General features: G+C 40.1%; 1 protein-coding gene across 1 annotated transcript in view; it reads right to left on the bottom strand.

Annotated features, from left to right (window-relative positions):
* The window catches only part of LOC143750044 (protein mono-ADP-ribosyltransferase PARP14-like), a 16,959-nt gene extending 763 nt beyond the window's left edge, over window positions 1-16,196 (bottom strand). The window contains exons 1-16 of the mRNA XM_077242838.1: window positions 15,759-16,196; window positions 15,219-15,337; window positions 14,349-14,379; window positions 13,895-14,098; window positions 7,144-7,377; window positions 4,669-7,019; window positions 4,052-4,288; window positions 3,604-3,813; window positions 3,300-3,408; window positions 2,840-2,989; window positions 2,686-2,748; window positions 2,399-2,581; window positions 2,093-2,299; window positions 1,401-2,006; window positions 1,167-1,312; window positions 869-1,043 (exon numbers count right to left, since the gene is read on the bottom strand). Of these exons, the coding sequence (XP_077098953.1) occupies window positions 869-1,043; window positions 1,167-1,312; window positions 1,401-2,006; window positions 2,093-2,299; window positions 2,399-2,581; window positions 2,686-2,748; window positions 2,840-2,989; window positions 3,300-3,408; window positions 3,604-3,813; window positions 4,052-4,288; window positions 4,669-7,019; window positions 7,144-7,377; window positions 13,895-14,098; window positions 14,349-14,379; window positions 15,219-15,337; window positions 15,759-15,936 (5,203 nt within the window). The 5' untranslated portion in view covers window positions 15,937-16,196. The remainder of the gene's footprint in view (window positions 1-868; window positions 1,044-1,166; window positions 1,313-1,400; window positions 2,007-2,092; window positions 2,300-2,398; window positions 2,582-2,685; window positions 2,749-2,839; window positions 2,990-3,299; window positions 3,409-3,603; window positions 3,814-4,051; window positions 4,289-4,668; window positions 7,020-7,143; window positions 7,378-13,894; window positions 14,099-14,348; window positions 14,380-15,218; window positions 15,338-15,758) is intronic.

Below are 16,196 nucleotides of genomic sequence, written 5' to 3'. Positions count from 1 at the left end.
AAGACAAATTGATACAAGTGCTAATAAAGTTTATGCTGAATTTAACAGTGTCGAGAGCAGGGCTAGGCGAGAGCCATGGGAAATAGAGTGATGACAGTGAAGGGTGAAAGAGGACCAGGCCTAGGGCATTTTAAATTGTTATTTGATTGTTAATATGAGCTGCCTCCCTGCTAGCTAACACACCTATTTATGTTTATTTTATGATTAAAGGACAATTCTGGTATTTAGCACTTTGAATCTGTTTTCTAGTTTGTTTTGGATGAACTAGAGTGGTAGACACAGAAATTTTGACGATGGGTCCTGTCTCGACTTTTTGACTCTTTTAGAATCGCCTTTAACCGCTTCAGAGTGGCTGTCTACCGGCATGCACAAACATGTCCTTAAAACAACCCTTAACGTTCATTTTCAAAACTGTACAACTCACCGAGTGGTTAGTGGTGTCCGTTGATGATTAAAAACAAATATATCGGCGTAATGTATGATTTCAATCCGTGTTATTTGCTATAGTGTAACTATTTTTTTCAGATACCTCACATTTCTTGTTTTGGAACATCAAGGAACACCACTAACCACTCGGTGAGTTGTACAGTTTTGAAACGAACATTAAGAGTTGTTTTAAGGACATGTTTGTGCATGCCGGTAGACACTAGACAGCCACTCTGTAGCGGTTAAAGGAGATTCTAAAAGAGTCAAAAAGTCGAGACAGGACCCATCATCAAAATCTCTGTGTCCACCACTCTAGTTCATCCAAAACAAACTAGAAAACAGACTCAAAGTAAATACCGAAATTATCCTTTAAGGTTACGTTTAAAGTTTGCCAGTCCCTGCCTCCTGCTTCCCTAAACTGAACTTTGTTACAGACTAATACCATGTGCCCCAGCGTAGCTGCGATTGAAGCCGTGGTGGTTGATCTGATCTGTCTTATCAGAGCCAGTGCCGTGGAAGAGACGCTGTTCATTGTTTTTATGCATGTTTTTGTCTTCCAGCTCCTCCTTTTTGATCATGTAGTTTCTCCAAAGTGTGCTGTTCTGAACTCTTTCAATCTAAAGACAAGAATAAACATTCAGGTTAATAAAACAATACTATTACACCACAGTGCTGAATTACAACACCAAAACCTTTCAAAATGAATATATAGATGATACTCCTCCTTAGTCTAATCTTACTTCAATTATGTTATAGGTTAGACTGGTTCTTCTGAACTCTTTCTCCACTTCTGCATATTCCTTTGAGCCTGCTGTGAGTTTTACAAGAACAACTGACTTTCCTTTCATGTCCTCCCAGTGTGAAGGCAAAGAACTTCGAGCTGCATCTGTGGACAAAAATAAAAACATGAAAAACTAATATTTGTACATGATGGCATTTTATGTATCAAAGTCTAAATTATAAAATATTCTCACCTTGCATATCTACTCTATTCAGTTCAATCCTCATACTCCCTTTTGTGGCTTCTTTGCGAACTAAATCAGCCTCGTATTCATCATTATTAATCTTGATTCTCACTAAAGGCTGTCTCTTCAGATAGGCCTGTTCCAGGTCATAATTAGTCAGCATATCAAAGTTTTTGATGCTACGCCCATTCTCCTGATATTGCCACTTGACTACACTGCTGATTATAAATGCCTCACGTCTTCGGTTTGCATTCCTTTCCACCTTACGGATCATATCCCGAATACGACTCTCTGCACTGTGGACGTCTCTTGTCAGTCCCTCCAATGTGACGACAGAGTCTTGGCCTTTCTTCTCAAGTTGGACACTGACTGTGAACTCCCTCTGCATGCCGTTCAGTATTTCTACATCCTCCTTTGTGAAATGAGCAATGGCTGGATCACGGATTGGTACGGTCAAATGCTCCTGTACTATCAAGCTGTCGATCATCTCCTTGGCTTCCCGCAGGTCCTCTTGTGTCTCTCCACACAGCTGGAACACAGCTGGCTCAATTTCCTCAACCATCATCACAAACTCTTCATTTGAGGGAGATTCTGAACTTTCCCCCAAAATAAAGTCTACAGGTTTGATAGTATCAATTATTGTTTATTAAACATTTTCACATAAATAGATGGAAAAAGCATTATTTTTATTGTTTACTGACCTTTAATTTTGGTAAGCAGACTTTTATCCTCCTCTACTTTCTCACCAGATCTTCTGACCATGCTTTGGTGGAAGTCTGCCAACATGTTCGTCTGGAATATGAGAAACTTCACAAACTTTACATGCACCGGTTTCTTTTTCTTCACAAAGTCAACAACGGCATCAACCATTGCATCTGCAACATCAGCAGGATTTACACCACCCTGACCTAAAGGGTTAGAGACACATTTTCCAAAAAAATGTAAATAATCAACAAAGTACAGGAACTACTGTATGTAGAAACATAAGACCACACAAAGCATCATACCAGTGCCAAGAGCTGGGAAGGCAACAGAAGTAATTTGGCGTGATTCGCACAATTTCAGAACAGACAAAACAACATCCTTAATGTCAGATGGAGCATTACGTCCAATAATATGGATGATGTTTCCACATGGCAGGCGCCCGGCTGAGGTCACAATCTCTGTTTGCTGCGTGTTTGATAATCCCACTATTGGGAAGAAAACGGGTTTACCAATAGTCTGTAAAGTTCATTAGATCACTCTTGAAGTATAAATCTAGAAGATAAGATATCAAATTTGAAAGAATACAAACCAATCTGTGAACATTCATTTTCCACTTGTAATCCAGCCGCATCTAAAATTGCCTTGGAAACTCCTGGATTACAAAGAGAAATTGGCAGTTACATTGTAAATCTCTTTGAATGTGAAATTAATTCTAAATGAAACTGAAATAAAGTTGTACTCACCTGCTTTCAGAGAAAATGTCTTATTTGAGGAGTTGACAATTGCATCAGTTTTTTCTTTAGTTATATCTCCTGATGAAACCTCCAGAGTCACTCGACCCAGCTGCATAGTGTGCAGCCCAAGAGAGGGAGAGGACACTTTGCCAACAAGCCCTAATTTATAATAAAATAATAAAATAATAAAATGCAGAGATGTATGGAAAAATCTCAAAGTTAACCTGATTACACAATTTAACTGCTCTATATTAATTGATTAATTAACTTTTGCTAAAAAAAAATTAAAATAGTCTTACATTAAAGTTTATATCATACAAATTTATTCATTACTCATTTATAATTTGTCATGTATATTAAAACTTATAAAACTTATAATTTCATCAGAATACATCTTAAAATTACAAATCTTTGCATTCAGTGACAGCAGAAAAATAAGTGGAATGGACATCAGATAAGAAAGTGTTACCAGAGGTCTGAGCTGACTTGCCAAAAATATTTATTTTAGGCATTGAATGTTGATGTGCTCCTTTTGTGATGGGACCCTGAATCCCGTGTTTAAAGATGCTGGTAAAGCACTAATAGACAAAGCATAGAAATATGCAAGACAACATTAACATGAGCAACTATGGTAGATTATCAAAATGTAAAAAATAAATAAAATAAAAATAAAAAAATTGTTTAACAACAACAACAGCTTAAAAGATTAAAGATTAAAAATATATATTTGACAGTGTTTTTATGGTTCTTGAATCTATTTTTCCTTCACTCACCTGAATGCTCTCTTTGTCAGAAGGGTGCACGATCACAGTGACCTCTCTGAGATATGTACAGTTAAATTCCTGGAATTCTGTCAGCATGATTCTGGCCACCAGATCTTTAGGAAAGCCAAGATTCCCAGTGCCGATAGCTGGGAAGACGACTGAAGCCATTCTCCGGGTCTCTGCTTTTTTCAGGCAATCTCTAATGATCTGAACGAGTACCTTTTTACGATTTGAATAAACACATCTGTTATGATATTTAAAAAAGGTTCCATTTAAGTAAATAAGCAAAGCCTACATATAAGGCACATTTGTATTTTTCATTTAATAATTTACAATCAGCCTGCATTTACCCTCCTGTACATTGCAATTCATGTCTATAATGTTAATTTAAATTCAACATAAAAATTATTAACTGAAAAACAAAGATAAATATAACTTGAGGTAAATTATGTCTCACCCTATCTGCTGAGTTTTGTCCACCTTTCCAAATTGGGCAAACTACATGGAAGACTTTGGAACAATTCAGATTATAACCATCTGTGATGACCATTTCACCATAACTGATTTTTCTTGAGCGAGCAGCTCTGTTGATTTCTGACTGGAGCTGATGACCAGCAGTCTGAAGGAGTGCTCTGGAGACGGCCCCTTTACTGAGGTCCAAGTCCTCCGATATAGTGTTTATAATGATATCAGCCTGCAGGAGAAACTAATAAGTAATTTCTGAAGAGGGAGAAACTTAAAAATAATATTTTATGCAGTGTAATATCTTCTCAGGTAATATGTTTAAAGGATTTTTAGATATTTTTACTAGCATCCAGTCAAAAAAGACCAGGGCCAAAGCACAGATGGTGCAAGGACCCTCTTGGAATTGCTCTGTTTATTAAAAGCTTGTGGCGAGTAGGACGAGGCCAAGGGACGTGAGAGAACGGCGTGAGGCCGGTGGCGTGATTGTTAATGAATGACACCTGTGACATGCACCGGTCTAGCATCTCTCACGTCCCTCGGCCTCGTCCTGCTCGCCACAAAGCTATTTTTCTGTTTTTATTTGTAACAAATAATCTAGAATTCACTTACACGTGCATCCTGGATGTTCCCTTCGCTCAGATTGATTTTTAGTTCCTCTTTTGTAGTTTTGGTCTCAAGAACACTCAACCTTTCACATTTATCAGATCTGCCACCAGAACCTGAGTGCGCTTTTTCTTTAAAGTCTTTATTCCCCCGGACACTTTCAGGATAGCCTTGTCCATAGTTACTATACCCATGAGGTTTGTTTTGCTGAGGAAAAGTCATTTTGGGGTTATAAGCAGCAAACTCCTTTCTGACAGCTTCAGCCATGGCTTTTACATTGCTGCCATTATTGTCAACCAAGTGAATCTCAGTTAATGTGCTACTAGAGCGGTTATGATCTTCAATGTACTCACACACTTCCTTGGCGATTGATTCAGTGCAAAGTTCAAGAGGACAACCAAATATCCCTGAACTAATAACTGGAATCGCAATAGAGGAGCAGTTTTTGCCTGACGCCTGGCTCAAGCTTTCCCTCACGGCACGTCTCAGGTTTTGCACTGCGGTACGTCGGTCTGAATCGCTGAAGCGAGGTCCAACAGCGTGTACCACATATTTACAGGGAAGACGACCAGCTTCAGTGATGACGGCATCTCCAGGCTTCAGAGTCCCATTTACTTTTATGTAATGGTCAGAGTATTGCTGTAGACATGGTCCGGCAGCTTGTAGAAGTGCGAAAGCTACACCACCACTGTGCATCAGATTTTCATTAGCAGCATTGACCACAGCATCAACACGGAGCTTGCAAATGTCTGCCATCCTGACAGTAACAGTTATTCCACCTGGTGTTCGAACTTCACAAGAGACCTGGGCAAAATCTTCAATACTGCTTTCAGAAAATTCAACCTCCTCCTCTTCCAGCATGTCATCTTCCTGGAGCACAACCACAAATCGTTTATCCTTCAACAGGATCAAGAGCATCATTTTACCCTGTTCCTTGAAGTACTTCTTTGCTCCTGCCTTTTTAATGATGTGTGTGTCTGTGTAAAGAGAATCTGCCAACCTTTTAAAGAGAGTCATAGCTGGCTGGACAAATATACGCTCTCCAGACAGTTTGATCCAGGGTCTCTTTGAATCAAAATTCACTTTCACCTCCTCAGACTTCATTAAATGCTGCCAGTCTTGTGATTTTCTGTCTTTTATGAATTCAACTGCTGCATGTGATTTGACACGAACAGTTTCTTCAATTCTAGTGTGTTCTACAATGAAACGTCCCAAGTTCTCACTGACCTCTATCACTGGTTCTCTGAATCCAGTCACTATTATTTTGTCTCTCTGTTTAGAAACGTTTATAATCACAGATGTCTTTTTGGAAGTATTGAACAATTCTTGCAATTGTTTTTTGAGATCCTGCCACTGTGGCATTTGAAGGACACCCTGATCTTCTATAATGAGGTCTTTGGATGTAAGAACCATATTCACCCTCGTTTCTGCCTCAACAAGTGCTTTTTCTGTGCTCCCAATCACAACAACATCTTCATTTTCAATTGTAAAGACAGCAGTTATTCCATGAGATATAAAGAGATCTGTGGACATTTCATCACAGTTCACTGATCTCATGAACTCCAGGACTGAACGGTCAATCTTTAAGGGCTTCTGTTTCATGTTTATTTTCTTCTCAAGGACCCAATTCTTGAACATGATGATATCTGTATAAAGACCTGCCAAAACCAAGCTGTTTATTTTTTTGTTGTAGTCAATATGCAAGTGTGGAGAAATAGCACCTTTCAAGCCATCTTTTAAAAACAGAGAGTACGTGGCAGGAGACATCTCTATATGCTCTGTCACACTGTTCTTCTCTCTCTCTATTTGATTTGTTGCTTTCTCTATAATTTTCTCCATGATGGGCTTCAGTCCAGTTATCTCATGGGTCATTCCCGCCAGTGTCAGGACCCCTTTAGTGCCATCCATATCTGTGAAAACCTTATCTTTCACCAATTCCTTTACATCACTCTCAACTTTAGACCACACGGGGTGTGACACCGGCCACTCAGACGTTGTGTAGTTTGAGATTATTTTCTTGAAGGCATCGCAGGCATTCTTACTCCAGCCATCAATGTGTCTTCTGGAAACTCCTTTTTGTTTCAGTAATGCTGGATCAGGATTGAGCAAAGCTTCAGGGTTGTCCATGTTTATTTGGCAGAAATGTGAGCTTATCTGGTCTTTAATAGAGGAAATCTCCCCTTTCTTGAGGAGGAACTCCCTGATGGCAGGATGTACACTGACTGTAATGGGTTCAGGCAGCTTCAAATGTGGTCTGTTCCCACCATACAAGACTGTATCCAGTGATTTAAAGTAGGGATATATCTTGACTGGAACTTCACAGATGTTATTCTCTTGCTTCAAAATTCTCTCTTTGGCTATAAAGAATGAAAGTTGCAGTTACAATGAATAAATGCAATGATATTGTCAAAATTAAATAAATGTAACCAAATCTAGAACTGTAACAGCAAGGTCTACCAGCAACTGCACATGTATTCATACCTTCTTCCTCCTGAAAGGTAATAATGGCTGCGTGTTCTGATGGAATTGTGATAACTTCCTCTACTGGACCACCCCATTTCTCAAAATACAGCTCCAGCAGCATCTTATTGTTGTTGGCCTCAGCTGGAAGACTCTCCACCCTCACACATGTGCTTCTCTCCAGTGAACGGGCACTCAGATTACTCTTCTTGAACTTTTTATGCGTCCTGCTGTCCTCAAGGAACTTTACTGCATCTGTCAGAAATTATAGTTTACAGAATGTGCCGGACGCATTTGATCAGGGGCGCGGGAAGTACGGGTGCCCCTGCAGAAAACCATTTTCACAGGATTGTAAATTTAAAAGAGCTGTATGTAAGAAATGTATTTCAATTAATCATAAAATGGCCCTGATATGTCACTAGACATTAAGAAATCATGTTCATTTCAAATACTTATATCACTGACAACAGTAGTCCGGCCAGAATATTGTCATTTAAAAACTGTAGTTGCAGCTGATGTTGATGTTATCATGTTGTGTTTTGGTCTGATGCGCCACCCTCCACCTATCTACCAATCACGAAGTCAGTAGTGTTGCGGCATCTAGGTTGCCTGTTCTGCTCTAGTTACCACAGCTGCAGCTACAAACGTGTCGGAATCGGATTTAAAAAAAAAGTCTAACGTAGCGAAACCAAAAAAACCTTGTTATGAATCTAAAGATGGAGACGGCTGAAAACGGAGAAGAATTTCTGGACAGGTAACTAAGATTCATCTATGTTTGGCTAACTTGTACTTGATGTAAATGGACATTTCAAATATTCATGACAGTCAAACAAAGTTAGCGTTAGCTAATATGGAGGAGGTGGGTTATCGAATTGTAAAGGTAAGGAATTGTTTGGTTAATAAAAACGGCGAGTCATCATTGCTAACATTAGCAATGCATTATCAGTGCCCGTTTCTCTGTCATTATGCTGAGACGCTGTGGAAAACAACATTAGTACGCCCATTATTGTTTATCATGCAAGTTCTACAGCCAAAAATAAAAGAATGACATGTAATCTTTCACATCACATATTTTAGCGTTATGGATGTGTACTGCAGCAGGGTAAGTTAAAAAATACTGGTTGATTTCACTTATAGCATCAGCCAAATTAATAGGTGTATCTTTGATATCAGTTACACACAGTGACAGAGGCTTGTGCTTGTACTTACGTTAATGACAGATACCTACCTTTACATGTTAGACTAACAGCTACTGTTCTAACAATGTACTATCACATACGAGCGTACATCTTTACGATTATATTTGGCTAATCGCCATTTGTAAATTTTTGCGATATATAATTACTTTGCTAAACATCTCTCATTTGAAGCATAAACATAATTAACAGAAAAAGCTTCTTGTAGCTGCCTACGTTCCTGCTGGATCCTGCAGCCTATCTGGCAACCTCGATTTCCATTACACGAGAGTAGATGTTAAAACTTCATGGTGATTTGTACTCGGCTCTCGCCAAGATAAGCACCAACTAAGACGTAGCTTTACAGTAACCTATGCTTCTCCATCCATTTACGCTTCTTTCCATCTGGTGACGTGAATCTCCTTCTGTCTGGTGTTAATAGTGTATTTGCGCGTCAGCACACACAACGGCTGCAACCACAGTGCGGTCCCCCCATAACAACCCTCTGGATTGAGCGGAGTAGGGAACATCTCTAGGGTCTTCAAGTGGGCACCTTCCGTCCTCAGTGTTTTGTCGACTAGCCCACGACACCTCAAGAGGGCTCGACAGTGACTCTGGCGTCCCAGAGTCACCCCCCTCCGTCCCCCACTCAACTCAGCCCAGCTTACTGACCTCTACTTCCCTCTTGCTGCTGAGACCTAACCACAATCTCACAATCTCTCCGCAACCCAACCATACGCGCCAACCCGTTTGACTAAGGCTGTCGAGCCCCACTGGTGCGTTAATATAATAATAATACATTTTATTTGTAATGCACTTTTCATTTGCGAACAAATCTCAAAGTGCTACAGCAAACCTATTTCAAAAGTAAAAACAGGGGCAAGAAAAGGAAAACGTAAAAACAGTTAAGTTCAGCATTAGTTGTAGCTATTTTTAAATAGAAAAGTCTTTAAGCCTTTTTTAAAATGGTCAACTGACTGTGGAACCCTCAGGTGGTCTGGCAATGAGTTCCACAGTTGTGGGGCAACAGAGGAGAAAGCACGGTCTCCCATGGTCCGGAGCTTGGTTCTGGGTGGACAGAGAAAATTACCATTTTGTGAGCGGAGGTTTCTGGTTGATGTTTGCTGGGTGAGAAGTTCCTTGAGGTATAGTGGTGCATTGCCATAGATGCATTGGTGGGTGAGGAGAGTGATTTTGTAGTGAATCCTGGCGGAGATGGGAAGCCAGTGAAGTGCTTGAAGGATGGGTGTTATGTGTTCATATTTACGCACTCTCATCAGGATCCTAGCAGCACTGTTCTGTATGTGTTGGAGTTTCTGCAGACTCTTGCTAGAGATCCCATAGAGAAGTGCGTTGCAGTAGTCCAGCCTGGAGGAGACAAAGGCATGGACAAGTTTTGTGGCGTCGGAAAGGGTGAGTGTGGGACGGAGTTTGGCAATATTCCTGAGGTGGAAAAAGGATGATTTGCACAGATGTTTGATATGGTTGTCGAATGTAAGGTGAGGGTCAAGTCTTACACCGAGGTTGGTTACTGTTGATGAGAGGGGGATGTCTTTTCCGGAAAAGGTGATAGAGGTAATCAGGGACGACTGGACCTGATGAGGAGTGCCGACAAGGATTGCCTCAGTTTTGGAACAGTTCAACTGAAGGAAGTTCTGACTCATCCAGGCATTAATCTCCTCCAGGCAAGAGGTCAGTAGGAGTGGTGTGGATGAGGATGAAGGCAGAGAAGTGAGGGGGTGGGGGGTTGAGTTTGTTTTGAGGTAAAGTTGTGTGTCATCAGCGTAGCAATGGAAGGAGATACCATGTTGGCTTATGATGCGGCCAAGGGGGAGCATGTAAAGAATGAAAAGGGTTGGACCAAGTACCGACCCTTGAGGGACACCACATGTGACAGCATGTGGGTGAGATTTAGCTCCACCCAAACTGACATACTCGGTCCTTCCAGAAAGGTAGGATGTGAACCAGTCCAAGGCAGAATATGATAATCCTATATCACTGTGGAGGCGGTTGAGAAGGATGTTGTGGTCGACAGTGTCAAAAGCTGCGGTGAGGTCAAGAAGGATGAGAAGTGAAGGAGAGCCAGCATCAGCTGCCATCAGAAGGTCATTTGTGACTCTGACCAGAGCTGTTTCTGTGCTGTGGGCGGACCGGAAGCCTGACTGAAACTTATCGTATAGGTTATGATGTTGAAGATGGTCCTGGAGCTGAGCAGCAACTGCTTTTTACAATACCTTGGAAAGGAATGGAAGGTTGGATATGGGCCTGAAATTGGCAAGGTTTTCCGGATCCAAAGTGGTTTTTTTAAGAAGTGGTGTGATAGCCGCAATTTTGAGGGGTGAAGGAACATGGCCAGACCGGAGGGAGTGGTTTACTGTTTTTGTGATAAGGGGACTTATGGCAGAGAGATTTGATTTTATGAGGGTAGTAGGGAAGGGGTCCAGGGCACAGGAAGATGATTTCATTTTTTTGATGATTCCCTCGATTTCAAGTTGTGAAACCTCGGAGAAACAGTGGAGAGAGTGGGAGAATCCAGTCTGTGAACTGACAGAAAGGGCAGGTAGTGCAGAGGGACCAGTGAGATGCGATCGGATGGAGTCTATTTTTGTTCTAAAGAAAGTGATAAAGTTGTTGCAGTGTTCCTCTGTGTTTTCTTTGTGAATTTTAATCTGAGGTTTAAGAAGATGGTTTATTGTAGAGAAGAGCTGCTTGGAGTTTCCAGGATTGTTGTTGATGATGTCCGAAAAGAACTGTGACCGTGCATCTTTAAGTGACTTGGAGTAGGCTTGTTGGTGTTCTCTATAGGCTAGTCTGTGTACGGTTAGTGCAGATGTTTTAAAACGACGCTCAAGGGCACGGCCAAGTGTCTTCATTCTCCGCAGCTCCGAGGTGTACCATGGGGATGAGCGAGCGAAAGACACTGTTTTGGTCTTGATGGGGGCGTGAAGATCCAAAAGTCTGCACAGTGAATTGTTGTAAAATGTGACTGATTCGCTGGCTGATGAGAGATTGGCAGAGGAGAGATGCAGGAGATCCAAGGTCAAGGTGTCTGGGTCAATGTTTTTTATGTTACGAAAGCAGATTTGGCGTTTAGGCTTGGAGTGAGGGGGCAAGAATGGCAATTCCATAGAAATTAACTTATGATCAGATAAGCCAAGATCATACACTTGCAGGTTGTTGATGGAAACAGAATCAGTGATGACCAGATCAAGAGTATGCCCTCTGGTGTGTGTTGGGACGTCAACATGCTGTATAAGATTCAGACAGTCTAGTAATTGTAAAAATTTTGCAGCTGAGTGACAAGCAGGGGTGTCAACGTGAATATTCATGTCTCCAAGTATTAAAAGATTGGCAGAGGTAGGACCAAGTGTTGTGAGTAGATCGTGCATCTCATCAATAAAGGCTGAGTTTGGTTTGGGTGGGCGGTAGATAAGTAATATTGTCATCGGAAAAGGGGGTTTGCATTTGAAAGCTAAGCATTCAAATGAGGAAAACTCAGGTAGTGACAAAGCGGACAGTTTGAATTTAGTTTGGTGTATTATCACAAGACCACCACCCCGCCCAGTGCTGCGAGCTTTCTGAAGGTAGGTGTAAGCAGAGGGACAGGCTTCATTTATGGCAGAATACACCTCTGGCTGATGCCAAGTTTCAGTGAGGCACATGAAGTCAGTCCGATTTTCCAAGATGTGATCATGTATGAAGCTTGCTTTTCCATTCAATGATTGTGTGTTTAAAAGTTCTATTTTAATGTGTGAAGAATTTGTGATTTTCTGCACGGGTCTGAGCAGGCTATGGTCCACTCCTGGTTTTCTGTCCCACTCAGTGTGCCTCACAGCGTTTCCAAGGACACTAGACCAAGCAGTAACAGCGCTCTGATGACGTAGCAATGGTGCGACGTTGCGCTCAGCTGACCAGATAGATGTAATAGAAGACCGGGTGTAATATGTAGTTTCAGTGGCAACGGTTCCGTATGGCATACCACCTACCGCAAAACACAATATCTGCCCAACCACCCGTCATTCACGCAATATACACAGGAACGTAATGACTGTAAATACTATACAACCTCTACAAATAAACCAACAGTGCTGCTGAGACCTAACCACAATCTCACAATCTCTCCGCAACCCAACCATACGCGCCAACCCGTTTGACTAAGGCTGTCGAGCCCCACTGGTGCGTTAATATGCAGTTTCAGTGGCAACGGTTCCGTATGGCATACCACCTACCGCAAATCACAATATCTGCCCAACCACCCGTCATTCACGCAATATACAGAGGAACGTAATGACTGTAAATACTATACAACCTCTACAAATAAACCAACAGTGCTGCTGAGACCTAACCACAATCTCACAATCTCTCCGCAACCCAACCATACGCGCCAACCCGTTTGACTAAGGCTGTCGAGCCCCACTGGTGCGTTAATATGCAGTTTCAGTGGCAACGGTTCCGTATGGCATACCACCTACTGCAAAACACAATATCTGCCCAACTTCCCGTCATTCACGCAATATACACAGGAACGTAATGACTGTAAATACTATACAACCTATACAAATAAACCAACACCCTTCAAGTTTTCAAGAATTCTACGAAACCGTAGCATGGCGGCCTGTACTCAGCCAGCTAGAATCTTTCCGTCTCAACCACAGCCAGTTGCTGCTCCTTTCTGCTGCTTCAGATAAGTTCTTTACTGTGCTACGCAACTCTTGACCACTGAATCCGACGTCTCTGAGGAACCGGGTTGTAGAGTGTGCCACAAAACCTCGACAACCCACTTCCACTGGATTAACCTGGACTCTCCATCCTAATCAGGGAGGAGTCAGGTGACCGCTCTACAGTAATTTGAAAGTGATTTCAGTACCAGTTTTGGCCACAATCTTACATACGGCTCCTTTGATGGAAATTTTGGTTAATTTACATTTATTAATTTTTAGCATTTAATAATTTATTTGTGATAAACACTTTATAAGTGGGCTATTTTAAAAAAGGGTTATTTACATATCAAGGAAAAAATAAATTTTTTGTTCAGTTTTTTTGTCCCAGAAGCTGCTCTTTGGTTGGGTTTCAAACTTGTATTTATAGAAAAAACATTCAAGGCACTTCTTCTGGTTCAAAAAAGTAGAAATAATAATAATAAAAAAAGCGTTTATTTAAACAACGGCTCACCCAAGAAACGTTAAAACACTGCACATTTTATTTTTTATTTTATTTTTATGTCCCATATACCGGTCCGTTGCATTTCATGTTTCATAGACTCCATAAATGTTTCATATTTAAATATCGTGACCAAAAAAACTAAACAAAAAAACACAGCACCCCCAACCTAAAACTTCTTCCCACGCTCCTATCAAGTCATAATAACATATCAGCAAAATATCAAAGGTGTTAATTTTATAAAAATCTTTTTAAACATTTTTAGATATACAATTTTCTTCAGGTTTGTAATTTCCTCCAGGCTAAAAATACATCACGTAAAGCTTAAGCATTGTGTAATCAAGATTAAGTTTTTGGTGCAAAAAAGTTTGACGAAGTGAAATATGCTTTCATTATGATAAAAAAAATATATATGTATATGTTATAGGATAACTTACCACTGGGATTTTTAAAGGTCACAACTGCTTTTCTTAATTCTGGTATTAATTCCATGGTAAATTCATTTTCAGAAAGACTTGTAATGTTCTCCACCAAAAGAGTCAAAACATCTTGTTTAAACTCATCTGGCAGGTCCTCCAGGACCACAGCACTTGATTCTTGAGGCATCTTCACATCTAAATCAGTTTGAGGGGCACTTTGATCTTCAGGCAAAATAAAAGTGACACATATTTATAAAATGTCATTGCAGGGTATTTTTTGTAAAGTCAGTTAACAGTATCAACTACTGTTAACCAACAAAATAATGTTTTGTATCATTTAGTAATAAATATCTTTAAAGTTTAAAACAAATGTTTTAAAAAGTACATCAGCAATAACAGCATGATAACCTAACTAATAAAAGATCACAGGCATGTATGCAGTCAGAGACCAAAGTCCAGATGATTTACTCACTTGGTTCCTGATATCCACATGCCTGTTCCACCTGAAACCACAGCAATTTAAAATCAGTGTTGGGGAAAGTAACTTTTAAAAGTAATGCATAACATTATTGCATTCCTCCTTGAAAAGGAAACTAATAATGTTACTTTTTATGTAGGCCTAAGTTTTGTCATCAAGACTGGGATAATTTGTTTGTTTTATAATAAAAATTATTAAACATCAACAAAAATGTATATTTTTGGTAAATGTAAAGGCCCTTTTAACAATGAATAAGCCTCAGGCTGAGGGAAAGGAAAATTCACATCTGACTGCACAGTAGAGAATGCAGCTCAAATAAACCTTTCAGCTGTGCTGCCATTCTTGATTGCAGAAGAATAAGACACAGGAGAAGAAATGTGATGTTTAGGCTAACTAAAGTCAGTTTTGCTTATTAATATGATTGAATTGGATCACTGAAGGTCAGCAGCAAAGACATTGGTTAATAAAATTAGATTAAACACAACGTATATTTGTGTAATTTAAGTATTGCCGGTTTGCACAATATTCTGAGTTTTTATTAATTTTGAGGGATACTGAATCTGTTTTTGTACAAGTGAGATGAGTAAATTCATGCTCGCATTTAATCTGAAACTACAATAACCGACCGTAATGTTAACAGCACACACAACGCCTCCGAACCTCACTCCCGATTATCATCTTATAGAAACTGTAAAAAGTATCTACATCTCAACCATAACTAAATTAATATTTTATGATAGACCATTTTGTTAATTTTGTTTGACCTGCAATCTAAAGGCTTTGATTTTGAAAAGCCACTAAGCTAAGGTTTTGTTGCAAAAGCATTGTGGTCTTAATTCTGCATTTTGTAATATGTTTACTCACACTTTGTCCAGTGCTGTCTGCCTGTTCCTCTACATCACTGGGTTTGTACACTTTCAGCTTGATTTTCTGACTGTCAATAGTAATAATGTGTTCTTCCTGGGAGAGTACGGCATCTCGGACTTAAACACAAACAATCAGACTTAGTCAGATACATCACAACACTTTAAAACAAAGAACATACCACAAAAACAACATTCGTTACGTGATAAATTCACAAATCACAATTCTTCCAGGTCTCAAAATAGCCTAAAATGCATTGCAATAAGTAACAACATGGATTTTACTCTTATTTTTATTCATTACTTGCAAAGTATACACATACCAGTTTTAGCCTGTATTGATAACTTTTTACTTTTCTTTAAAAGGTTAACGGTGGCTAATCGGAATTCACAGATTAGCCTGGCTAATTCGTGAGAGTTTATCGCACGTTGTATTTGAACCTGAAATTGCCTTACGTGTCTCGATAGCTTTATTACATTACTAAACAACACAAAACGTGTTATTTTGTTAACATGTTATGCTTTTGTGTTTAGCACTTACTGTCAGATGATTTGAACAGAATCGTAGCAGATTTGCTCCCGCCATTATATTGCACGACGCAGTCTCCTCCCTGAGATTTCTTCTTACTCTGAAAGTGAATATGAAGTTTATTTTTCACACTTTTAGCGTGTTCAGTTCCCCAGTCTCCCTCGACAGTGAGGGGATAATATTCGTCCATCGTGATCGTTCTGGTCAACGAGGAAATGACTTGCGTGTCATTGTTTATATATGATCACGCCCGCTTTTCACTTTCGTTTCTCCGTCAGTTTGCCATGAAACCGAGAGTGTGGCCTGTTTACAACACAGGAACTATATTGTACTGCGATTTCTTACAAAGTTTACCCAAGAACAGCTAATAAACACGTGGTGTAGGCAAATTATATTGACATTTAACTGCACTCGGTACCTACTGCTGCCCTCAAATGCGCCTCGGAAGCT

The sequence above is a fragment of the Siphateles boraxobius genome, unplaced genomic scaffold, assembly GCF_051911475.1.
Source record: "Siphateles boraxobius isolate OS27281-9 unplaced genomic scaffold, OSU_SipBor_1 25, whole genome shotgun sequence".
NCBI classification, from domain to species: Eukaryota; Metazoa; Chordata; class Actinopteri; order Cypriniformes; family Leuciscidae; genus Siphateles; species Siphateles boraxobius.
The sequence above is the reverse complement of the archived record's forward strand: the minus strand, read 5'-3'. Positions and strand labels throughout refer to the sequence as shown.